Consider the following 25,660-nt stretch of genomic DNA (forward strand, 5'->3'; position numbering starts at 1 on the left):
GTAGGCATGAGCGTGGGCATGGCAAAGTCTGGGCTGATACTAACACTGAGAGACCTTAGTTGAGTCACTTTAATTTCTAGGACTGGTCTCCACCTAGAGGTTTCACATCGAGGCTATTCTAGGCCTTTGTCGGCTTCTGGGTCATTTAGCTCCCCAGCTCTGGGCACTGGAAAGCAGTGTTGTAGAGTAGGAATTTTCCAGGGTAAGAGAGTCTCAGATCACATTGCCAGAGCTCCTTTGGTGTGACAAGCCTTGCACTAGGTCTTTACTGGATATAAAGATGAATTGAGTGCTCAGAAAGCTTGCTGAGGTCACTGGACTCCTCCCCAGCTCTAGGGTACTCGATACAAATAGGAAAGGACTCCTGTTAGCCAGAGACAGTCCTGCTGTCAGCCAGACCCATCACAAGGTGGCGCCACTGTCTCCTGAACATGGCTGCTCTTGTGTTACCCAGGCGTTCTCCTTGGAGCTTTCTCTGGCTTTGCTTAAGTTTTCTGATTAGCCTGTGTAGGTGTCCTTTGAAAAAAAATTCTCAGTGTAAGAGAAAGCTGCCCTCTGCAGGCCCTAGTCCCATCTACGATGCAAGGCCGTAGGATAACAGATCCAGTGATCAGAGCTGATGATTTTATTGTGGTGTTCATTGGAAATAGGGCAGCCCATCTGTCCAAAAAATAAAGGTTGAGTCTCAGTAGGAACAAACAGTATGTTCTCGGATCCAAAGTCACAGTTTCCCTCTGATGAGCGGGACGCTGCTGTTCTTCCCTCCCTCATTCCATTCCGATGGCGTTCCTCACCTGACACTGTGTTAGGCACTGGGGAGATGACAGGGAACTGGTGGCCCTGAGCCAGGGAAGCCCATCAGCAGTGACTTAGGCAGACAGGACCTGGGAAGGGACCCTGACGCTGCCTGCAGAATGGCATCCGTCTCCCCTGTAACTCAGATTCCTCTGTTCCTCTGGAACACACTTCAGCCCTGGTGGCTCTCATGACAGTCTAGGTTACTGGGTCTTCACCCACCCTCCCTGCCAGCCCACTACACTGCTCTATTTCTTTTGTCATCTGACCCTCACCGAAGGACATGGGATGGCCAGACGGTGTCAGTAGGCAGTGCTGTCAGGTAGCTAAGGCCTCTGTGTTTCTGTCACCTGAGCAAGTAGTGGAAGACAAGGAGGAGATGAGGCCAGGGGCACAGCTATTTCTAAGGATGGGTTAGTACTCCATTGAGACTTGGAGACTTACAACCATAACTTGACATTGCATGGTTGGGGACCCACATCTTGAGGACATACATATCATATGGCAAACAGTTTTTCTTTTAAGCAGTTTTTCCACTTGGTTTTCATAAGTGCTTTGGATTGGGTTTTCTAAAAACCATAAATAAAGCTGAAATTCTTGTGAAAATTGGTTAACTGGCAGGATAATAGAACTTTAGAAAAAAGGTATTGATGTCAGAAGGGCTTCTTAGGGACGAGCTATTAAGTGCCTGATAAAGGAGCCAGCTTCTACGTTTTCAGGTCGTTTTACTGCCAGAAAGACACAGGCTAGTAAATATGTAATGGGGCTTGTGTGTTATTAATGATACTTACTGGGTCAGCATGGTGGTATGGAGGGTTAAACTGCCACTTGACACTGGTGACCCATATCGGAGTGCTTTACTGATCCAGTTCCGATCCAGCTCCCTGCTAATGTGCATGGGAAGGCAACGGAAGTGTTTGGACCCATGCACCCATGTGGAAGACCAGGATGGAGTTCCTGGTTCCTGGTTCTTGGTTTCAGCTTGGCCAAGTCTGGGCTATTGAGCCATTAAGGGAGTGAACTATAGGATGGAAGATCTATCTGTCTCTGTCTGTCTCTCTTCTTTCATTCTGCCTTTCAAATAAATGAATGGATGGATGAATGGATTTTTTTAAAATAAACCAGACATACTTAACAAGATTGAGTTATTAGCACTTCTGCCACTGATATGTGAGGGCAAACTCCAAAGCTCATCATTTGTCACAGATAGGATCAAAAATACAAATAAAACCAAGCCAGATCTTTCGGAGTTTTTGTCATTCGTGCCTGTTTTCTTGGTCGTTTCTTCTCAGGATAAAGATACTTCAGTTGCTGTGGATCGATCCTTTTTAAGCGCACTTCCGGGCCAGTCCCTCACAGACAAACTTTACAACATTTGGATTCGCCTTCAGAGCCACGTCAATATCGTGTTTGACAGTGAGATGGATAAATTAATGATGGAAAAGTACCCCGGCATTAGACAGGTGAGCAGTAAGTTGGATTTTCACTGCTAACTGAAGAGAATGAACAGCAAAGCTGGTAGTATCGAAACAAACATAGTAATTGTACTTTAATTAATTTTTGTTTTTTCCATGTTTCCTCTGGACTTTTTTCTCCCTAAAGATTCTGGAGAAGAAGGAAGGCCTGTTCCGCAAGCACATGATGGGAAAGCGAGTGGACTACGCGGCTCGTTCAGTCATCTGCCCAGACATGTACATCAACACCAACGAAATCGGAATTCCCATGGTGTGTGGCACGCGAGGGAGGGGGAGAGGGCTCATTTGGTACTGGTGGGTGGCAGACAGGGAGTGCCACCGAGGGCCCTGGACAGGGTTTGCAGCAGCCTGTGGTTCCTGTGGTGGGAGTAGCTTCTGCTTTTTTCCTGAGTGGCCCATGTGGCTTTGACAAACTTGCAGTCGCTCCGTGCCAATCTTTCAGACATCTCCCCGCAAGGGAGACCCACACTCTGGGGCCCCAGGGAACTCATGGCAAGGCTTCCCGTATCTCTGCCCACATGCCTGCCTCCTGCCTGCCTTGGCGTAGTCTTTGAACTTGCCTTGTCAGATTGAACACATGACAGGTGAGGAAGAGGGCAAGGGGAACAGTAGTCCTGCCAGGGGTTGCATGAGAGAAGCCTTCGGTCACATGAGAGAAGAAGGGGAGAGAGCCCCCAAAGAGGAGGCGTGTGTTGCCCATCACCCCAGTTCCTTCTGGAGGAAACAACTCACCCCATTTCCCCATCAGTGTTGCCTTTGGGAGCCAGCTTCCTTTTCTCAGTTCTCTTCTAGTTCAAGCTGTGGTGCTCATTAGCAGCAACCCACTAATCAGCTTCCCTCATAATGGGCATGAGATCAGGTCTGTGGTGATGGTGTCCTGCCCTCCGTGGAGAGTTCTTGTTTCCTCGCACACCATGGCTGCCTCTCCCTCGGGGATGCTGGTCATGAGCAGAAGTGTTGTGATCTCTCTTGGGCTGATGAGGGCAAGACAAGCATCTGGGAAGGCTCCGTCCTTGCCTACTGCTTCCAAGTGCTGGGCCCAGCAGCAAGGAAAGGTGTTGCAAAGCCCAGGGGGACATTCCTGGGTCTCAGGGCTGGGAGGAAAGGCCCAGGGCCTGTTTGTTGCCCTTTCTGGGCAGCAGGCAGTGCCACCTCTGTTGGCTTTGGTGTCAGCACCTAGAGTGTCCCAGCCTTGGGAGAGACTTTTAGTCTCCTTTTTTGAACCAACATAGATTCTAGGCTTGGCTTTGTGGCTCTGGTAGCTTGTTCCCTGAGGAGGGACCCTGAAGTGACCCCTCTGCCCACCTCCAGCCTGCCTCAGGTCTCAGGGCCATGGTGGGAAGGACAGAGCAGGTCACACTGCCTCTCGGCCCCTTGTAGCATAGCCTGCCCTGCCCCTAGAGCCCTGTGAACGGGGAAGCGAGCTAAGCCTGGACAGTGAGCTGGAGACCCAGCAGTGGGCCCAGCAGACCAAAGTGTTCCTCATAAAGGTAAACCCAGGTTCCAGCAGGAGAGACAAGAGGAAACAAGTGCATCGGCACCGTGTCAGATGTGAAAGGTGGAGCAGGAGGGCTTGGGTAAAGGTGCAGCAGGTTAAGCTGATGTGTAGGACACCTGTACCCAGTTCAATTCCTGGCCACTCCACTTCTGATCCACCTCTCTACTAATGCAGTCCTAGGAGATGGTAGATGATGCATCCTTCCTTGCTATCCAATGTGGGAGACCTGGGTGGAGTTCTGGGTTCCTGGCTTTGGTTTGATCCAGCCTGGCTGTTGCAGGCATTTGGGGCATGAACCAGTGGATATAAACTTGCTCGTTCTTGTGTGCACTCTCCCCCCCGACCATTTTCTGTGAATAAATAAATAAATAAATAAATTTATATATTTTTTTACAGTAGAGCAGGCTGAGGGATAGGGAGCACAGGGGCAAGGGGGAGTAGGGGAAGCACCTTACTGAGTGCTACTGTGCAGAGGCCTGGAAAAATGTAGACAAGTTCCCTTATCTGGGGCTTTTCAGCCTCTTTGATGTATTGAAACATCAGAGGAGTTTATAATATTTAGTAGTTCAGAAACTCAATCAGGAAACTCATTTTTCTTTGGGAAGGAAGCTGTTTTTCTTTCTTTTTTGGGGGGGAGGGGGAGGTGGGCTTGTTTTTATTGGAGCATGTTGCAGACCTGGTACCAAATGGAACACACTGCATTTTATCATCTATCAGAAGTGCCACGTGGCTAGCAGGGGTTGTCAGCCCTGAGTTAAGACCTTCTGCGGCCGGCGCCGCAGCTCAATAGGCTAATCCTCCACCTAGTGGCACCGGCACACCGAGTTCTAGTCCCGGTAGGGGCGCCGGATTCTTTCCCGGTTGCCCCTCTTCCAGTCCAGCTCTCTGTATGGCCCGGGAAGGCAGTGGAGGATGGCCCAAGTGCTTGGGCCCTGCACCCCATGGGAGACCGGGAGAAGCATCTGGCTCCTGCCTTCAGATCAGCGCGGTGCACCGGCCGCAGCACGCCAGCTGTGGCGGCCATTGGAGGGTGAACCAACGGCAAAAGGAAGGAAGACCTTTCTCTCCGTCTCTCTCTCTCACTGTCCACTCTGCCTGTCAAAAAAAAAAAGACCTTCTGTCGCCACGTTTGGCTCTGGGAAGTTGTGTGATCAGTTGGTGATACGGCCTAGGATGAAGGAGGGCCCGGTGGGATTCGCCACCTTTCTCAAGTTTGTGTCCCGTGCTATGCTCCTTTCCTTGGAGACTCATTCGTTGGCAGATGGGGAAATGAAGTTTTAGAGTGGTTAAAAAAAAATTCTAATGCATCAACTGCAAGGCTTCAATTACTCTCTTCAGACTGACAGCTGGACAAGGAGGCCTGGTCTCCAGTCCCTGAGGGAGAGTCTGGCAAGACGGCTCCGGGGAGGAGGCCAGCGGGATGTGCTTTTCTCACTGGAGGGCTTTCTTGCCCCAGAAGCTCCTGCACATCGCTGTGGGGGGAAGTCACACAACCTGCGTCAGATCCTGAGGCCGTGTAACCTTCTTCTGCCCACTCTGAATTTCTACGTGTACTCCCTGTCTCTAGGTGTTTGCCACAAAACTGACCTACCCTCAGCCGGTGACTCCCTGGAACGTGCAGGAATTGAGGCAAGCAGTCATCAATGGCCCCAACGTGCACCCAGGGGCCTCCATGGTCATCAACGAGGATGGCAGTCGCACAGCCCTAAGTGCGACGGACGTGACCCAGCGAGAGGCTGTGGCCAAGCAGCTCCTGACACCAGCTACAGGGGCACCCAAGCCCCAGGGGACAAAAATCGTGAGTAGTGGGCTGATTAGGTCAGGAGCCCAGAGCTGGCTGACTCCCCTATAATGCTGACTGGAGCTGTGACTCCAATGGGTGCTGACCCAGGAAGGCTATTAAGTAATCCTACACCTTTAAGAAGCCAGGGGTGGTCCTCAGGTGGTTGGTGGCACTCACCTTGTCTTCCCAGCCAGAGTCTGTGCACTGGGGCATATGTACCCTGACTTCCAGCCTTCTTTGGCCATCTCACACTGTGCAGTGCAGTGCTGGGCACACAGCTGGTGTTGGGAAGTGTTCTTTCAGAACTCATTTGTGTTTCTGGGGCAGGGTAGTTTCTGGAACAGGGCTGCTCAAAGGCAGCCCTCTGGTGGAAGCAGCAGCTTGTCCAGAGGTGTGGGAAGCACAAACCAGGGCAGCGCTGGGGTATGGTACATTGAGTTTTCTGCCTGCGGCACCGGCATCCCATATGGACACCGGTTCAAGTCCCAGCTGCTGCTTTTCCGATCCAGCGCTCTGTTTATGGCCTAGGAAAGCAGTGGAAGATGGCCCTTACACCCACATGGGAGACCCGGCAGAAGCTCCTGGCTTCAGATCTGCCCAGCTCTGGCCTTTGCAGCCATTTGGGGAGTAAACCAGCAGATGGAAGACCTCTCTCTCTGTCTCTCCCTCTCTCTGTAACTCTGCCTCTCAAATAAGTAAATCAATCTTTTTTTTTTTTTTTAAAGGAAATGAAAACCTACCCTCACTGAATTAGAATTGAAACCTCTGGGATTGGGGCTAGGGGTTCTTCATGCTAAAGTTTTGGAACTGCTGTGTAGGAAGGAAGTGCTCTGGGCTGGGGGTAGCCGTAACGGACCAGTGTTGACTAACGCATCATTAGTGCACCATTGCTGCTCCCACCTATTGTGCTGTGTTGTGAGGCTCTTATCTGAGTTTCATCGGAAAGCAAATAAATGATCAGTCAGCATGGTTGCTGAGGCATCAGTTGGGTGGGTGACAGCATCTGTGTCCTTGTCCATTCTGGCTGGGAGGAGAGTAGCACATGACCCCCTCCCAGCAACAGCAGCACAGATAGTTTCAGTTTGGGTTGAACATGTGACTTACCAGAGTCAAGAGGTTACTGCATTTCCTAAACCATCCGTGCAGCTGGGAGCCCTCTCTTTGCCATCCGGCCAGTCTCTACCCCGGGGTCAACAGGCTCTTCTTGAGTAATGAGCCAAAGCTCTACGAAGTTTCCATCAGCCTTGGAGGAGTAGAGGAAGAGGAAGCACTCCTGGCCTCGTCACTGTGGCTGTTGCTTCTCTTTAGCATGCCACTGGGGATTGGCTTTGGGGCAGGGCAGCACGTGCAGACACAGATACAGTCACCTCTTTTGTTCTTCCCCAGAGCATTAAGTCTGATTTGTGTTGAGATTCGGGGGCTTATTTCTGCCTTTCTTCAGTACCTGGTATTAGTTGTGTGAGGATTGTAAGAGTATGCAAGGTCTAGTTCATGTACCTTTGGGTGAAAGCAGGTTAAAGAGGAAACAGTCTTGTAGTTTACCCAGGTCAAGCACGGGGAACAGTCCTACAGCAAGAAAATCTGAGAGAAGAACTGCAAGATGAGAGCTCAGGTAGGACTGAGGGCCCCTGTGTGCCATTGCCCTGCCAGTCACTGTGGCCGTGGCCCTTGCTCCCCATTTACAGCATGGCAAGGGCACCAGTGGTGAATGAGCGTATAGATGGATCCCGCACTACTGAGTGGTATGGCGGGCAACATAGGGGCCAGCGATGGGGACCAGCAACTTTGTGCACACGAGACGCTCAGAAGAAACAAGGTTGAAGGAAGCACGCAGGGCGAGTGGGCAGAGTTCAGAGTCATCACGAGGCGATTGTGAGTCAGGTAATGGAGCATCCCAGAGGGCTGCAGGCAGGACTGAGAGCAGGTGCTGGGGAGAGAGCCAGGGGTCCTGTACTGGCAGTAGGTTGGGCATGGGGCTGTAGAATAGAGAGGGAGCTGAGAACAGAAGTGTGGCTTTCAGTGCAGGACAATGGGAGTGCTGCAGGGGAGTTGCCTGTAGGCCCTGCTAAATCGGAAGGGGCTGTGGAGAATCCAGGGGCCCAGCTCATGTACAGAGTAGAAGCGTAAGACCTTGGAGGGCTATGGAGGTGAGACATGAAGCCATCGGAGCGCTGGCCTCTTTGAGCACAGAGCACAATGGAGAGAGAAGAGGGGACCCCGGACAGGCTCAAACATGGGAGGCACAGGACCAGGCTCACACATTTTGTGTCACTTATCTCTTGAATGTGGTTGTGGGGTGCTTCAGGGACGGATGAAGGTCACCTGGAGGGAGCCAGTGTTCAGAGCCTTTGTGAAGAGGAACCAAAGGCATTTGACCTTGTCTGGTTAAGAGCATGAGGCAAAGGCAGAGGGAACTTCCTGTGCCGCTCACTTAGGCGAGGGCATGGGGAAAGGGTCGTGATCAGCGGCTCTGGAGGCTGTGGCAGGCCTGGCCGCCGTGCGCGGTGGGGAGGCTGAATGAGAGTGGTCCGGTCACCCGTGTCACCTTGAGTTCAAATCCTTGGCAAACTCACGAGTCTTCACGTTGTCCCCGCTCTCTCCTCCGGGCTCACCTCTCCACTCATCCACCTTCGGCCTCTTTGCTCAGCTTGTCCCTGGCCGCTCTGGGCTCCTTCTCCCCTTTAGGCTTCCCAGATCCTCCTCCTCTGCCCGGAATGCTTTCCCCTCCCCCATACTTCCTGGCTGACTCCTGCTGCTCCTTCAGGTCTCAGCAGAGTCTCATTCCTCTAGGGTCTGGGAGTTGGTGCTGCAGCCTTTGTGGACCTATAACCTCTGGTTCACTTCTCCGTAGTGCACGTGGGAGTCCAGGGCAGGGTATGGATGAATGGGTGTGGCTGGGAACCCGTAAAACTTGATTTACAAAACCAGGCAGCTAGGTGGTGGAATGCAGTTCATCACTCCCAGAAACCTGCGTTAGGTGCCCCCGTGTGTTCCCCTACCTCCAGCGTCCACCTGCGTCTGTCCACCCTTCATCCCTGTGTGTGCCCCCAGATCTCTGCCCTTGAATTCCTTTGTCCTGTGAGTTCAAGGCAGGGGGTGTTCTGCTCACGATTTTCCCCAGCACCCAGTGCTTGGGACATCCCTGTGGAATGTGTGGATCCAGGTGGAGGCTTTGGAGACCCCAAGATACAAGGGCCAGATTAGACATGAGGACGCGGTTCTTACTTTGGGATAAGGGGTGGGCAAGGATGGCTAACTTCGTTTTCCAAAATCTTAATGAAGGTATGTACAACACGTAAACGTGTAATGAGATGCTTACTTTGCACAGCCTTGTCAGCATGTTGCACACGGGTGAGGACGGGGCCAAGGGGGCTGAGGGAGGAGGCAGAGTCCAGTCAGGGTGAAGCACAGTTAGGTGAGGAGGCGAAAGGATGTGTCCCCCTGTGGGGTGGGAAACCTCTGCTGTTTCCCCTGGGCCTCATAAGGAAAGGAGGAAGCGGCCAAGACTGCTAGGCTTGTTTTCCTGCCCAGCATCTGCCAGAGGGAGGCCTCTGGCCCCAAGCCTGCCTCTGGAAACCCTGACCCGGGCACTGGGGCACACTAATTTTCACTGCGGTGTTTATTTAGAGACAAGAGAAAGGAAGGGCCTGGGGTTTGGGTTGGCAAGGGGAGCACCCTGGGTTCCAGGGCTTCTGTTTGGATTGGCCAATGCCTGCCCGACTGGCCCACGTCCCGTCCCAGCTGCACCGAGTTTGCTTACGCTCGGGATGCCTCAAGTTTGCCAGACTCAGGTCATAGGCCCGGCCTGGGTTTTTGGTCGGAGCAGTTTCTCCCTTGAGAGGCTAAAGAAAGAAGATCTTGGGCTGTGTGACGTAGTCACGCGGGGCACCAGGGCAGATGTTCGTGGGAATCCTCGGAGTTCAGGTCTCCTTGGAAACATGCCACTAGGGAATGGGGAGGGCAGGATTCCAATTCTTTAGGGCACAAAAAGACTTAGCTGTGTGCTAGGTGCTTCCAGGCCTGCCTCGTAGATGCGAGGGCTTTGCTTCCTGCTTTCCTAAGGCAGAGGGAACTTTCAGCCACGCTGGAGGGGAATGGGGAGAGGATGATGGAGATGCCCTTTAAAAAAGATTTATGTGTTTATTTGAAAGAATTACAGAGAAAGAGAAGTTCCATCCACTGGTCCACGCCCCAAATGGCTGCAATGGCCGGGTCTGGGCCAGGCCAAAGCCAGGATCCAGGATCTTCTTCCGAGTATTCCGCATGGGTGCAGGGGCCCAAGCACTTGGGTAATCCTCTGATGCTTTTCCCAGGTGCATCAGCAGGGAGCTGGATAGGAAGTGGAGCAGACTCAAAGTGGCTCCCATGTGGGATGCCATCGTTGCAGGCAGTGGCTTAACCCACTGTTCCACAACTCCAGCCCCAGATTCCGGGGTCTTAACTGCTGTCTGCCCCTAGGCCAAGTGCCCAACCCTGAGTTGTTGTTGTTGTTGTTTTAAGATTAATTTATTTGAAAAGAACAGTTACAAAGAGAGATTAATCGATTGATCTTCTGTCCATGGGTTCACTCCCCAAATGGTTTCAGTGGCCAAAGCTGGGTCGATCTGCAGCCAGGAGCCAGGAGCTTCTTCTGGGTCCCCCACATGGGTACAGGGGCCCAAGGACTTGGGCCATCTTCCACTGCCTTCCCAGGTGCATTAGCAAAGACTGAAATCGGAGCCTATATAGGATGCCAGCACTGTAGGCGGTAGCTTTACCCGCTATGCCACAGCACTGGCCCCCATCCCTGAGTTTTAGATTGGGCTTTAGATTGCTGCACCTGATCACATTACACGCCACTGGGATTTTTTTTTTCTTCTACTACCTTATTGCTATCACTTCAGGACTTATATTTACACTCTGGGACATGTTCTGAGAAATGCAGTTAGGTAATTTTGTCATACAAATGTCATAGTGTTTACTTTCGCAAACTAAGATGGCAGTGACAACTTGCACCACCTACTATGTATAGTCTGTTGTTGACAGAGGCATGATGTGCTGTGTGACTGTATTTAACTTAGCCTTTTTCATCATTGCATAGTATTCCAGTCTAGATAAGCTAAGATGTGTGCCTCTTGAATGGGATAGAAGTCAGGCCCAGGCCAAGTTGAGGTGAACCTTGGAAGGGGCAGTGATGTTGCTGGAATTTCCACTGATCATCTACCTGGTCTCCACTCTGCCGTTAGGTGTGCCGGCACGTGAAGAATGGGGACATTCTCCTACTGAATCGGCAGCCCACCTTGCACAGACCCTCCATCCAGGCCCACCGCGCCCGCATCCTGCCTGAAGAGAAAGTCCTACGGCTCCACTATGCCAACTGTAAGGCCTACAATGCTGACTTTGATGGAGACGAGATGAATGCCCACTTCCCCCAGAGTGAGCTGGGCCGGGCCGAGGCCTGCGTCCTGGCCTGCACTGATCAGCAGTACCTTGTTCCCAAGGTAAGTCTGACCTTGAGGCCTTTCCATGGTCATCTCTGACATGGCGTGCCACCTTAAACCTGGGCCTCCCCCAGCTTCTGGGGTCGGTGGGCAGCTCCAATGCATGGGCACATAGGGTCCTGTTTTTTTCCCCAGGTGTTTTCAGTCTTCCAGTTGCTCCCAAGCAGGGAAAAACTTCTGTCTTGCTGTGTCTTTTTTTTTTTTTTTTTTTTTTTTTGACAGGCAGAGTGGACAGTGAGAGAGAGAAACAGAGAGAAACAGAGAGAAAGAGAAAGGTCTTCCTTTTGCTGTTGGTTCACCCTCCAATGGCTGCTGCGGCCAGTGCACTGTGGCCAGCACATCGCGCTGATCTGAAGCCAGGAGCCAGGTGCTTCTCCTGGTCTCCCATGCGGGTGCAGGGCCCAAGCCATTGGGCCATCCTCCACTGCACTCCCGGGCCATAGCAGAGAGCTGGACTGGAAGAGGGGCAATCGGGACAGAATCCGGCGCCCTAACTGGGACTAGAACCCGGTGTGCCGGCGCCACAGGCGGAGGATTAGCCTAGTGAGCCAAGGCGCCGGCCTTGCTGTGTCTTAAAATTGACTAAGTCAGAGAGAAAGTGTGATGGCCGTTCTAGAAAACCAAGTTCAATAGCTGCATAGTGTGTCTTGTCTTCCAGACTTATATTTGGAGTTTGCGACTTGCTAGCTCCTGACAATCATCCTCTCATCTCAGCTGTCATGGTTATCATGGTCTCCAGGTAACTTTGATCCTTTGGATTCTAGTAAGCTTGAGTTTTAAGAGACAGCTTAACCCAAGGACCCAGTTGAGATCCTCCTGCAGCCCCTGAAATTACCTCCTCTTTGAATCTCTTCCTTCTTTCTTTGATGTCGATCCTCAAGGGCAGCTCCATGTGGTCATGACTTTCCAGTGGGAAACGAAGGAAGGATGTAACTTCTTCCCACCTTGCCTGGCCAGCCAATTGATTCCATTAAGTGGCAGGATCTTGAGTCTGTGTGCTTATGGGAGGTAAAGAGCTAGGGTGCAGGCAAATAGATGGAGGAAGTTCTAGTCTCCTTTTAGCCCTCACCCTCCACTCAAACGTCTGAGGCCTGTGAAGTGCTAAGCCATTTGCATCCAGTGATTCACAGTTACACCTCAGTGACCACACACTTTGTCAGTGCCAGGCACTGTGCAAAGCACTTTAGAGGCTTCTTGTTTCAACTTCTCCTTCAGCCTTGGAGGTAGATGCTATAAAGTCCACATTTTATACCCAAAGAATTGCTATAGCTTACCCAGGGACACCCAGCTGATAAGTAAGAGGAAGGACAAGGAGCTCCCAGATCTTTGTGGGGTTTGTTCTACAGAGAATTCTATACGCAAGGAGCACAGGGCTGCTTGAAGATATCCAGTCCCAGGTAGCATCCTGTGCTCTTTGTGTCTTCAATCATGCCGTCAGCCATGTCCAGCCCCTGGCGGGTCAGGCACCTGGCTGGGAGCCCAGCATCCCAGGCTCTCCTGCCAGGTGCACCACGGTGGCTTCATGCATGGCCCAGTTGTTTAACTTCCCCTTCTTGCCCTCCTAAATTCCTTAACAAAGGAAGTAAAAGCAGAAAGAAGAAGTGAGGTCTCATATGGATCATTTGGAGCAGAGAAAAAAATAATTTTACTAATGAGGAAATTGGCTTTTTGTCTTCTCAGGTGAGTAGTATTATTAGCTTTAATAGTAGCAGCAGTAAAAACCATCGTTTTTGAGCAGGCCCTGGACCTCGGGTATTGCTCTAAACAGTTTGCAAGCATTCTCTTGCTTGGCTCTCACAACAGACTTGAGTGGTAGGTGTGACGTTCAGATGAAGATTTAAATGAGTCAGTGGCCAGTTAGTGATGAGGCCAGGACTCAAACCGACTCTAAAGCCTGTACGCTTAGCCACATGTGTTCTTAGTTCCTCTTGACATGTTGGGTGGGAGAGGGCACTTGACAGGAAGTGCCTCCTAGGGACTGCTCCAAATCTAGCAGCAGAATCAGGATCACCAGAGAGAACCCTACCAGGAGCGCAGGTGGATTTTGCTGGCAGAGTGACCTGTGAACATTGGCTCCGTGGGGAGTTGAGGCACTCCAGAGTCCTCAGATCGATGGGCCTGAATGTTCTCTGTTTGCTTTGGATTGCATGAGGTGCAAAGCAATATGAGGCTTCATGTTTGCATCACATCCTGCAAAGGGCAAGTCCCTTTACTTCCAAATGAGCCTTGTCACCCCTTCATAGAATGCAGTAAATAAGCTCATATCAATAATTTTTAAAAATTTTATTTGGTTTGAAGTTTTTATTTGAAAAGTGGAGTGACAGGCAGAGAAAAGATCCTCTATCTGCTGGTTCACTCCCCAGATGCCTCCAATGGCCAGGCCTGGTCCAGGCCAAGCTCCATCTGAGTCTCCCACATGGATGGCATAGACTCATGTACTTGAGCCAACACCTGCGGTCTCCCCTGGTGCACATCAGCAGAAAGCTGGATCGGAAGCACAGTAACAGGGATTTTAAACAGGCCCTCAGTGTGAGATAGGCATCCCAAGCCATTACTTAACTACTGTGCCAGATGCCTGCCCCTGATTTCTTAAAAATTAAACTTAGAGGGGATGGCCTCAGGTTCACTTCATTTTCAGTTTTTTTTTTTTTTTTTTTTTCCAAAGATTCATTTTAGGGGGCGGCACTGGTATCTCATATGGGGACCAGTTCGTATCCTGGCTGTTCCACTTGTGATCCGGCTTTCTGCTTGTGGCCTGGAAAGGCAGTAGAGGATGGCCCAAGTGCTTGAGCCCCTGTACCTGCCTGGGAGACCTAGAGCAAGTTCCTAGCACCTGCTTTCACGTTGACCCAGCTCTGGCTGTTGTGGCCATTTGAGGAGTGAACCAGCAGATGGAAGACCTTTCTCTCTGTCTGTAACTCTACTTCTCAAATAAATAAATAGAGGCTGGCACTGTGGCATAGTGGGTAAAGCTACCTACCACCTGTGGTGCCGGCATTCCCATATAGGTGCTGGTTTGAGTCCCGGTTGTTCCACTTCTGAATTGGCTCTCCGCTGTGGCCTGGGAAAGCAGTGAAAGACAGCCCTAGTCCTTGGGCCCCTGCAACCACGTGGGAGACCTGGAAGAAGCTCCTGGCTCCTAGCTTTGGATCAACGCAGCTCCAGCCATTGAGGCCATTTGGAGAGTGAACTAGTGGATGGAGGACTTCTCTCTCTCTCTCTCTCTCTCTCTGCCTCTCCTCTGTCTATTTAACTCTGACTTTCAAATACATGAATAAAATCTTTAAAAAAATAAATAATAAATAAAAATCTTAAAAAAGATTTATTTATTTGAAAGGCAGAGTTACAGAGAGAAAGAGAGAAACTTTATACTGGTCCATTCCCCAAATGGCTGCAAGGGCCAGGGCTGGGCCAAGCTGAAGCCAGGAGCCAGAAGCTTCATCTGGGTCTCCCATGTGGGCGCAGGGGCCCAGCTGTTTGGGCCATCTTCTGCTGAGCTTTAACAGAGAACTGGATCAGGTGTGGAGCAGCCGCGACTCGAACCGCCGCCCATATGGGATGCCGGCATTGCAGACGGCAGCTTGACCTGTAAGCCACAATGCCTGCCCTACATTTTCAGTTGATTTTTCTGTCAGAGGTAAAGAGCTTAGCACTCTTGATAAATTTTATTTAGTCCTTAGTATAAATGTTAAGAAGTGAAACCCTTATTTTTGCTAATGGCTATAAAAATGTCACATGATTTTGGCAGCAAGAGAACAAGGGTTGGCCTGGTTGAACTTGGGAAAGCATGTTTCTGAGGATCATTTTTATGGGTGTATCTTTATTCCCTTTGCTTCCCTATCTCTGTTTGTATTCTTGATTTCTATTCCTTTCCTAACCATATTTCTGGATTATTGGTTCCATGTACTAAGTAGAGTTCTGTGTTGTCTTCTTAACTAAAGCTTGAGATGAGTGGAACTTTAGCCATTTCTTTTCCAAGGAAATAACTAAACTTTTTGTTTCCATGTTTCTTTATCTATATTTTTCCTTCTGTTATAGGTAATGGGGGCCAATGCTTTTTAGAAAGTTTTTTAACAGGCTTGAGACATAGTTTCCTGACTTCTACAGTCAGCTGGAAAATTGGATACCCATATTCTCCAAGCATCCTGACCAAAGACATTAATTACATCGTCATTTTGCTGTGATGCTAAGTGGACTTGTATAACTGACAATTTTCTGGAGTTCTAATTCAGAGATGTTCTTTCTGATCCCAAGGGGGATTTAGGAGATTGAAAATTATAAGTAGACCCTTAGTAATTGCTTTAATCAGCATTCCAAGCTAGAATTCGTGTGATTATTGCCTGGAAAGCAGTTTAGCCATTAAAGTAATTTTCTAGTCATGGAAAAATCTTGACAGAAAGAAGAGAAGGCACTGAATGTATCACATAACTTGTAATTCAGTTCTTTAAAGGAAGAAAACAGAAGGAACGATCTTTAAGTGCCCCAAAGACTGTGGGATGAGTCAAATGTGGTATCTTTGTTTGGGACCCCTAACCCCCACCAAGTAAAATGAGACCATCTTTGGCACAGAGTGCAATGTACAATTTTTTATTTATGTTAGTAACTCAGAGCCTCCATAAGAAGGGCCAGCACTCCATCTGACCTTGTCTTACGTCTGTGGCTCCCTTTCAGCCCATCTGTAATAATTATTTTTGAGTTTACTTAGAGCCTGTCGCTGTAGTATTTAGACCATTTGACAAGGACCCTTTTTAGCCTTTGAATTAGTACATGTGGTTAAGTTCCTGGCCCTTCTCCCTAGCTGCATTTGTGAGTTCCTTGAACCTGAGTTATGAAACAGGCCCTAATAGTGGCTAGTTTCTAACAAGTAATCAAAGGAGAACAATCTCTGGATCCAAAGCTCAGGTTTTTCTCAAATTCCTGTAAGAATGGAAAAGTTTGCAAAACCTACTTCTTAAAGGTCATCAGTGAGCCTAGCTGTTTTTACTTTAGTGTACCTTACGTTGCCATGAACACAGACCAACGGAGAAGGTCCAGGAGACGGGATCAGAGAAGCTGTGAAAGTGTCAACTGAGATGAATGTACTCACCGAATCTGGGGCTCCTATAAAAGCCCTTGTTTTGACATCTGTAGATAACAGCCTTTATTAAGGGCCCACCATGAGCCATGGGCTACGTTGTGAGGAAATCCTAATAATGAACATTCTTCCACAGTCTTGTGGATCAAGGCCCTGTCACAGCCCTCTACGGAACCTGTGCCTGTACCCCAACCTGCCTGCGTTGGCTAGCTCCAAGTCACTCTCGGGCCCCTTAGGACCCATTCTGTGATTTTATCCACGATAGTTTAAAGTGCTTTGTGATAAATATATTTATGCAGTCATTTTGTTTACTGTCTAGCTCTTTCTCATACAGAACTGTGGCCGTTTGGTTCACTGGAGTAGGCCAAAGGTATCCCCAGTGCCTGGGCATACGGTAGTCTCTCAATAAATATTTATTGAATGGATGACTGATTTATAGGAGGACCAGGCCAGAAATGTGTGAAAAATACTAAAGCATAAAACCAAAGTATAAAAACAAGAACACAACTAACATTAACCAGACCAAATTTGTGCGTAAATGCCAAAAACATGCTGGAGTAACTAGAACCAGATGATACTAAGCAGAGAAAGTTTGGGAAGCTGGCTGAGTTGGAAGCAGTTTTCAGGATAGTGGGCCAGTGACAAAAGTGGAGACTGACAGGAAGCCCTGGCCGTGGGTTTGGGGAGGCGGTTTGCTCCTAAGCACAGGCCTAGTGAGGACATGGACAAGACAACACAGGGATACAGGGAAGACTATTGCTAGAAGTTGTCTTCTAAGCAGATGATTAGCAATTAAAGTTTTACTCAAAATTGATCTTTGCTCTTCTGTTTTTAATCTGTTTTGGTCTGTAGGATGGCCAGCCATTGGCAGGACTGATCCAGGATCACATGGTTTCAGGTGCAAACATGACGATTCGGGGTTGTTTTTTCACCCGGGAACAATATATGGAGCTGGTGTACCGAGGACTCACAGACAAAGTGGGGCGTGTGAAGCTCTTGCCTCCAGCCATTCTGAAACCCTTTCCACTGTGGACAGGAAAGCAGGTAATTGGAGAAAATACTCAGCGTATATTTAAAAGAAAAAGGAAAGAGAAAAGGCAGGTAACAGTTCTAATTTCCAGGAGGATCCACGCCAGAAACAGAGAAGGGGCTTATCAAGAAATAGTCTGATTTTTGGGGGGTACCTGTGTCTGGGTGCTTTCAAGGGAGTATCTATAAGGATTGGGCTGCATAACTTAGACTTGGTGTCCTCAGAATCCAGATATGATGATGATAAGTAGTGGTGGAAGCAGTAGTATTACCCACTGTGAAATGCCAAGCGTTTTCCTGAGTGTGTTAGATCCGTCACCCGTTCAGTCCTTTTACCACCACCCTGTGATTCAGACACCATGTTATCTCCCTTTAGCAAACAGTATTACTGAGACTCAGAGAAGTTTATATACATACCCAAGGCTATAGCAAGCAAAACTGGGATTCAGACCCAGGCCTTTCCAGCTCCCACAGCATCGCACTTTACTTCTTCTCAAAATAACTAAATAATAGTATACCTAGTGATCAAATAATGAGGTAGGGTAAAAGACATTCTCTACTGCTGGCCGGACCTCCCACGTTCAGCCTTGGGGATCAGCTTCTAATTGGCCATGTAGTCGTGGTTCTGTGGGCTTCAGTTGCTCATCCAAAAAAGGAGCTCATGTTACTGATCTCTTCTGGTTCTACCATTCTTTAAGTCTATGGACTTAGGTACTTCAGTGGTTTTCATTTGTTACGCCAACCTTACCATTCCTGGGATAAACCTTACTTGGTTCGCAATACGACTCTTTTTGTATGTTATTTCATTCAATTTATTTATTTATTTATTTATTTTTTGACAGGCAAAGTGGACAGTGAGAGAGAGAGACAGAGAGAAAGGTCTTCCTTTTGCCGTTGGTTCACCCTCCACTGGCCACCGCAGATGGTGCGCTGCTGCCGGCAGGAGCCAGGTGCTTCTCCTGGTCTCCCATGGGGTGCAGGGCCCAAGCACTTGGGCCATCCTCCACTGCACTCCCTGGCCACAGCAGAGAGCTGGCCTGGAAGAGGGGCAACCGGGACAGAATCCGGCACCCCTACCGGGACTAGAACCCATTGTGCCGGTGCCGCTAGGTGGAGGATTAGCCTATTGAGCCTCGGCGCCGGCCCATTCAATTTATTATAATTGTCTTTGCATCTGTGTTCATCAGGATATTGGCCTATTGGCCTATTGGTAGTTGTCTGATTTTGGTAACAAAGAGTAATGCTGGCCTCATACAATGCAATGAGTTGGGCAGAATTTGCTCTCCTTCAGTTTTCTGCCAGCATTCATGTAGTTTTGGTACTGTTTCTTCCTTAGATGTGTGGTAGAATTTGCCACTGATGGCATCTGTGCCTAGAGTTTCTTTGTGGGAGTTTTTAACTAAAATTTCCATTTCTGCAGTGGACTGCTGTGGTTTGAATGTGTCCCCTGAAGCTTAGGTGTTGGGAACTTTTCCCCAGTGTGACAGTATCAAGAGAAGGACCTGTAAGATGTGATTAGGCCATGTGGGTTCTCCATCCTGGGAGCAGGTTCCTTAAAAAGAAAAAGGATGAATTTGGCCCCTTGGTGCCTTTCACTCACCCCCTCTTTGTCCTTCTGCCATGGAATGATGCATCAGGAAACTCACCAGGTGCCAGCCCTTCCATCTTGGACTTCCTGCCTCTAGAACTATGAGGAGATAATCTAGGTTATTTTTGTGGAAACATCACAAAATGGACTAATTCATAGAGATAGGACTATTCAGGTTATGTGTTTCATGTTGAATGAGCTTTAGTAGTTTGTGTTTTTCATGGAATTTGTCTGTTTCATCTAAGTTGTTGAATTTACAGACATAAAATTGTTCATTGTATTCTTTACTGTTCTTTGCTAAAGTAGAAACTAGTGGTGTCACCTCTCTTATTTTGGACCTTTTCCTGATTGGTTTGTCTAGTAGAAGTTTATCAGTTTTTGGCTTTAATGACTTTCTTTATTGTTTTTGCTGTTTTATATTTTATTGATTTCATTCTTATTGCTTCCTTTCTTCTATTTACTTTGGGTTTATTTTGCTTTCTTTTTCCAGTTAATTAAGCCTGAAGCTGAAGTCATTGACTTGAAACCCTTTTTTATTTATTTTTAAAGATTTATTTATTTGAAAGGCAGAATTTCAGAGAGCAAGGGAAAGACAGAGAGGTGTTCCATCCTCTGGTTCACTCCCCAAATGGCCACAGTGGTGAGAACTGGGCTAGGCCAAAACCAGGAGCCAGAAGCTTTATCTGGGTCTCCCTTATGGATGTAGGAGCCCAAGCACTTGGGCCATCTTCTGCTCTCCCAAGTGCATTAGTAGGGAACTGGATTGGAAGTGGAACATGTGGGATACTGGCATCGCAGGCAGCGGCTTTACCCTCTATGCCACAATGCTGGCCCCAAGGCCCTTTTCATTAATACAGGCATTTTATGTATGAATTTCCTTCTGAGTTCTACTTAAGTGACATCCTGCAAATTATATGTTGCATTTTCATTTTCATCCTTTTTGAATACTTTCTAGTTTTCCTTTTTGATTATTTTTTTTCCAACATGAATTATTTGGAGATATATTGGTTAGTTTCCAGATATTTAGGAATTTTCCAGATATCCTGGTTGCTGATTTCCAGTTTAATTCCACTGTGTCTTAAATCCTTTTAAATTCATTGAGTTTTGCCTTATGGCTTGGAATGTGGTCTGTCTTGCTTAACAATCTACTCTACTGTATCCTTCCTTCACTGCCTCCTGTCAGTGTCTTGAAACTGTTGCATGGTCATCTGTGTTTTTATTGTTATTTCTAATGGGCGGGTAAATCAGGTCCTGTTAACCAGAAGTGGAAGTTGATTCAATGCAATAAGAGAGGGATTTTGCTGTTTAAAATTAAAACCTCTGAATCTAGATAATTTAGTTCAGGGATTGGTAAGCTTTTCCTGGTAAAGAACTAGATGGTAAATATTTTACATATTGTAGGCCACAGTCTCTGTTGCAGCTACTCAGCTGCACAGATGTGACATAAAAGGAGCCATGGACTGCAATCCAGCTTAACTTTATTTACAAAAACAGGTTGATAGGCCAGATTTAGCCTGTTGATTGTAGTTTGCCGAGCCTTGTTTAGTTAGCTATGTGTATTTTTCTACTTTTTTTCCTGTTTATATGTCTTTATTTTAAAAAGCATCCATTTCAGATTATCTTGGAAATCAATGGGTTGTAAATCTTATGTAATTAAGCGTACAAATTCCAATAATATTTTATATAAACATAAACAGTGTAGTCAAAATAGAGCCAAATAGTAGACAAAGAATAAATATCTAGAGCCACAAATATGTTCCTCCCTTTGATCCAGGGATCCAGCCAAAGGAAATAATCCAAAATGTGGGAAAAGCTGCTTGAAAGAAATAATCTGTTACATCATAGTTTATTATTATAGTAGAGAATTGGAAAAAGATAGATAACTCAACACTGGGACTAAGTAAATTATGGCAGATCCATTTGCTAGGATATTATGGAGCTGTTGTAAGGATGGTTTTGAAAGACCATGCAGCAGTCTGGAAATGCTATGACAGTGTTCAAGGAGAAAAACAGATCAAACAATTCTATGTGCATTCACAGTTACAAGCATTTTTTAAATGCATATGAGGATAAACTTGGCATTAAAAAGATCAAGATGATAGAATAGCTTTATTCATATTAAGGATCCTTTCTTTCTTGTTTTATTTGATATTTCTAAGCTGTGGTGATTACTGTATAACCAAGTAAAATTAGAAAATGGATCCCGCTTTTTTTTTTTTTTTTTTTTTTTTTTTTTGACAGGCAGAGTTAGACAGTCAGAGAGACAGAGAGAAAGGTCTTCCTTCCATTGGTTCACCCCCCCAAAATGGCTGCTACAGCTGGCGCTGCGCCTGTCTGAAGGCAGGAGCCAGGTGCTCCCTCCTAGTCTCCCATGCGGGTGCAGGGCCCAAGCACTTGGGCCATCCTCTACTGCCCTCTTGGGCCACACAGAGAGCTGGCCTGGAAGAGGAGCAACCGGGACAGAATCCGGTGCCCCAACCGGGACTAGAACCTGGTGTGCCGGCGCCGTAGGTGGAGGATTAGCCTAGTGAGCCGCGGCGCCGGCCCTGGACCCAGCTTTAACGTGTGTCACTGTTGAGACTTTTTCAGTGTTTCACAAAATTTTGGTACAGGCTGTTTCTCTTCAAATATGTAAAAAAGGGCAGGAGTGAGTCCATCACACAGGAATTTGGTGAGTGGCTCAGTCTGGTTCTGCAGAGAAGAGCCATGTTTAGAAGCAGGAACTTCAGCTTGGGAAGTTTGTACACTGCCCCAAAAAGCGAAGTCCTGTCCTGTTTCTCTAGGACCTTTCAGATACCTGTTGAGTGCTTTGCTTTTTTTTTGTGAATCAGAGGTCTTATCATTTGTTGACAGAGCATGCCCAAACAGAGTTTGCCCGTCCTTGCACAACTCTAGCGCCCAGCTTGCTGATGTTCGCAAGGTGAATACACCTTGGAAAACTCACCCAGACCAGAACGTAGGGTAGGTTGTCACCAGCACCCCCAGAACATCTCCCTCAGCCCCTCCCACCATCTGCCCCTCCCCGGAGGTGATCACTGTCCTGATTCCCATGTTAACACTGTAAGTTTTGTCTTTTCTTGAACTTTCTCTAAATGGGTCATGTGGTAAGTCATGCCTTTCTGTGAGTCACTCATGTGATCACATATGACATACATTAATCTGCTTTTACCACTTTAAAGTATCCGAGAGGAGCTTCTCGGGAAAGAAAAGGTATATTTCAGCTTATAGTTTCGAGGTTGCAGTTCAGGATGAGATGGCTCCATTGTTTAGTGGATCCTGGTCGTGGTGGCTGCAGAGAAATGATCACATGGTGAGTGAGAAAGCTGAGAGAGAAGCTGGGCTGACCTTGAATTCATATAATGAGCCATCTCATGAGAACCTCTCTTGAGTGCACACCCACAGTGACCTAAAGACCTCCCTGCCAGAGCAAGTCTCCATTTGAGTTCTGGGGAGACAGGGCCCATTCAATCCATAGCACAACAGTACTTAAGAAAGTTTGTGGAAAATGGCATTAAAAACTCAATATATCTTGGTGCAATAAAATTTTGAAATATGTGCATGAGTGGCGATCTTCAAAAAGCTCATGGAACATGTCTTATGAAAAAACTACATGAATTTCAAAGAATTTTTATGCCAAAATCAACTTTTAATTATTTTTTACAAGCTTTTTTTTTTTTTTTTTAAGATTTATTATTTATGTGGAAGGCAGAGTTACAGAGAGGCAAAGGCAGAAGGGGATGGGGGAGAGTCTTCCACCCACTGGTTCACTCCTCAAATGGCTGCAATGGCCAGAGCTGGGCCGATCCAAAGCCAGGAGCCTGGAGCTTCCTCTGGGTCCCCTACAAAGGTCCAGAGGCCCAAGGACTTGGACCTTCTTTTACTGCTTTCCCAGGCCATAGCAGAGAGCTGCCATAGCAGAGAGCTGGATTGGAAGTGGAGCAGCCAGGACTCGAACCAGTGCCCATATCGGATGCCGGCACTGCAGACCAGGGCTTTAACCTGCTGTGCCACAGCGCCAGCCCTCCCACAGCTCTTTGAAGTACCCTCATATAGCAGTAATTTGTTAGTTTTCATTTACAATATCTCACTAGATAAATATTCCATAGTTTAAGAGAATGTTGCAAATAACCACTAAACCTGCAGAATATGAGAAATGGTTTATGATCAGAAAGGAAATGAAACACTTCTAGAATGTTAGTACAGGAAGGGACCTCAGGTCATCTTGTCTCACTCCCTTGTTTGTTTGTTTTTTTTAATTGATACACAATTCATATTTAACATAAAATTTATCACTTTAAGGTGTATATTTCAGTGGTTTTTAGTACATCCACTGTATTGTACAACTATCATCGCTAATTCCGGAACATTTCCATCACCCCAAAAAGAAACTCTGCAACTATTAGCAGTCACTTTCAGTTCTCCTATCCCCTACCTACCACTTCTGTTTCTATGAATCTGCCTAATTTGTACATAATGATATCATAAGTGGTATCATACAATATATGGCCTTTTGTGACTCCCTTCTTTTACATGATGTAATTTATTTATTTGAGAGCAGGGAAAGAGCCCTCCCATCTTTACCATTCACTCCCCAAATGCCTGCACTGGCTGGGGCTGGGCCAGGCCAAAGCCCTGAACCAGGATCTCAATCCAAGGGTCAGGGACCCAACTACTTGAGCTGTCACCTGCTGCCCCCTCAAGATGTGCATTGTCAAGAAGCTGGAAGCAGAAGCAGAGCTAGGACTCGGACCCAGGCACTGGATACAGGCATCTTAGCTGCTAGACCATACACCCAACCCAACACATAATCTTTTTTAAGCATTTATTTATTCATTTATTTATTTGAAGGACAGAGTGATACAGAGAGAGAGAAACTGAGATCTTCTATTCACTAGTTCGCTCCCCAGATGGCTACAAAAGCTAGGTCTGGGCCAAGCCAAAACCAGGAGCCAGTAACTCCATCTTTGTCTCCCATGTAAGTGGTAGGGCCACCATCTGCTGATCCACTTGGGCCATCATCTGAAGATTTCCCAGGTACATTGACAGGAAGCTGGATCAGAAACAGAGTAGTAGGGACAAGAATTACTACTCCAGTATGGTTTGTAGGCACTGCAAGCTGCAGCTTAACCCCACTACTGTACAAAGCCAGCCCCCAATATATAACGTTTTCAAGACTCTTCTATATTGTAAGATTTAATATATAATGTTTTATTATAATATAATATTTTATTATAATATATAATGTTTTCAAGACTCTTCTAAATTGTAAGATTTAATTCCTTTTTAGGGCTGAATACTATTTGATTGTATGGCTATACCACATTTTGTTTATTTTCAGTTGATGGATGAATGGAAATTTTGGTTTGTCTCCCTTTTTTGGTTGTTAGAAATAAAGCTGTGGTGAACATGTGCATACTGGCATTTGTGTGCACATGTGTTTGCAGCTCTTATGGCTGTATAGCCAAGAGTAGAATTACTAGGTTATATTGTAATTCTGCATTTAAGTTTTTTGAAGAACTTTCCAGCTTTTTTTTCAAAGCAGTGACACTATTTTTTTTTATTTAGTAAATATAAATTTCCAAAGTACAGTTTATGGATTACAGTGGCTCTCCCCCCCCACCATAATTTCCCTCCCACTCGCGCCCCTCCCATCTCCCGCTCCCTCTCCCATTCCATTCACATCAAGATTAATTTTCAATTCTCTTTGTATACAGAAGATCGATTCAGTATATATTAAGTAAAGATTTCATCAGTTGGCACCCACACAGAAACACAAAGTGTAAAATACTGTTTCAGTACTAGTTATAGCATTACTTCACATCAGACAACACTTTAAGGACAGATCCCACATGAGAAGTAAGTACACAGTGACTCCTGTTGTTGACTTAACAATTTGACACTCTTGTTTATGGCGACAGTAATCTCCCTAGGCTCTAGTCATGAGTTGCCAAGGCTATGGAAGCCTTTGAGTTCGCCGACTTCTATCTTATTCCAACAGTCAAAGTGGAAGTTCTCTCCTCCCTTCAGAGAAAGGTACCTCCTTCTTTGATGACCCCGTTCTTTCCACTGGGATCTCACTCGCAGAGATCTTTCAGTTAGGTCTCCTTTTTTTTTTTTTTTTTTTTTCTCCCAGGGTGTCTTGGCTTTCCATGCCTAAAATACTCTCATGGGCTCTTCAGCCAGATCCGAATGCCTTAAGGGCTGATTCTGAGGCCAGAGTGCTATTTAGGACATCTGCCATTCTATGAGTCTGCTGTGTATCCCACTTCCCATGATGGATCGTTCTCTCCCTTTTTGATTCTATCAGTTAGTATTAGCAAACACTAGTCTTGTTTGTGTGATCCCTTTGACTCTTAGACCTATCGGTATAATCAATTGTGAACTGAAATTGATCACTTGGACTAGTGAGATGGCATTGCTACATGCCACCTTGATGGGATTGTATTGGAATCCCCTGGCACGTTTCTAACTCCACCATTTGGGGCAAGTCCGATTGAACATGAGTGACACTATGCCCGAGGGTTCCAGTGTCTCCACACTCTGCCTCACCCTTCTTTTCCATAGCCATCTTGGTGTGAAGTGGTATATTGTTCTGATTGTGATTCGCATTTCCCTAACAGCTAATGGTATTGAGCATTTTTTTACATGCTTCCTAGCCATGTGCAGTGTCTTCTTAGGAGAAAAGTCTATTACATGCCCTCTGTCCCTTTGTTGATTGTGTTGTCTTTTTGATTGCTGAGTTCTAAGAGTTCTTTGTATACAAGTATTCTGGTCATTAGACTTGTATCACATAAACAATTGTGAATGTTTTCTCCCACTCTGCACATTGTCTTTTCACTTTCTCATCATTTAGCATGCAGAAGCTTCTAATTTTTGATGCGATCCAGTTTATCTGCTTTTTCTGTTGTTGCTTTTGTTACCATATCTAACATCTGTTA

The 25,660-nt window shown here is 47.0% G+C and overlaps 1 protein-coding gene across 1 annotated transcript in view; it reads left to right on the plus strand.

Annotated features, from left to right (window-relative positions):
• POLR1A (RNA polymerase I subunit A) overlaps positions 1 to 25,660 on the plus strand; it is an 82,054-nt gene that overhangs the window by 23,699 nt on the left and 32,695 nt on the right. The window contains exons 10-14 of the mRNA XM_002709657.6: positions 2,088 to 2,258; positions 2,398 to 2,520; positions 5,336 to 5,566; positions 10,777 to 11,031; positions 16,958 to 17,149. Coding sequence (XP_002709703.3) covers positions 2,088 to 2,258; positions 2,398 to 2,520; positions 5,336 to 5,566; positions 10,777 to 11,031; positions 16,958 to 17,149 — 972 coding nt within the window. The remainder of the gene's footprint in view (positions 1 to 2,087; positions 2,259 to 2,397; positions 2,521 to 5,335; positions 5,567 to 10,776; positions 11,032 to 16,957; positions 17,150 to 25,660) is intronic.

This window comes from Oryctolagus cuniculus, chromosome 2 (assembly GCF_051225735.1).
Source record: "Oryctolagus cuniculus isolate XC-2025 breed Fujian yellow rabbit chromosome 2, ASM5122573v1, whole genome shotgun sequence".
Classification (NCBI taxonomy): Eukaryota; Metazoa; Chordata; class Mammalia; order Lagomorpha; family Leporidae; genus Oryctolagus; species Oryctolagus cuniculus.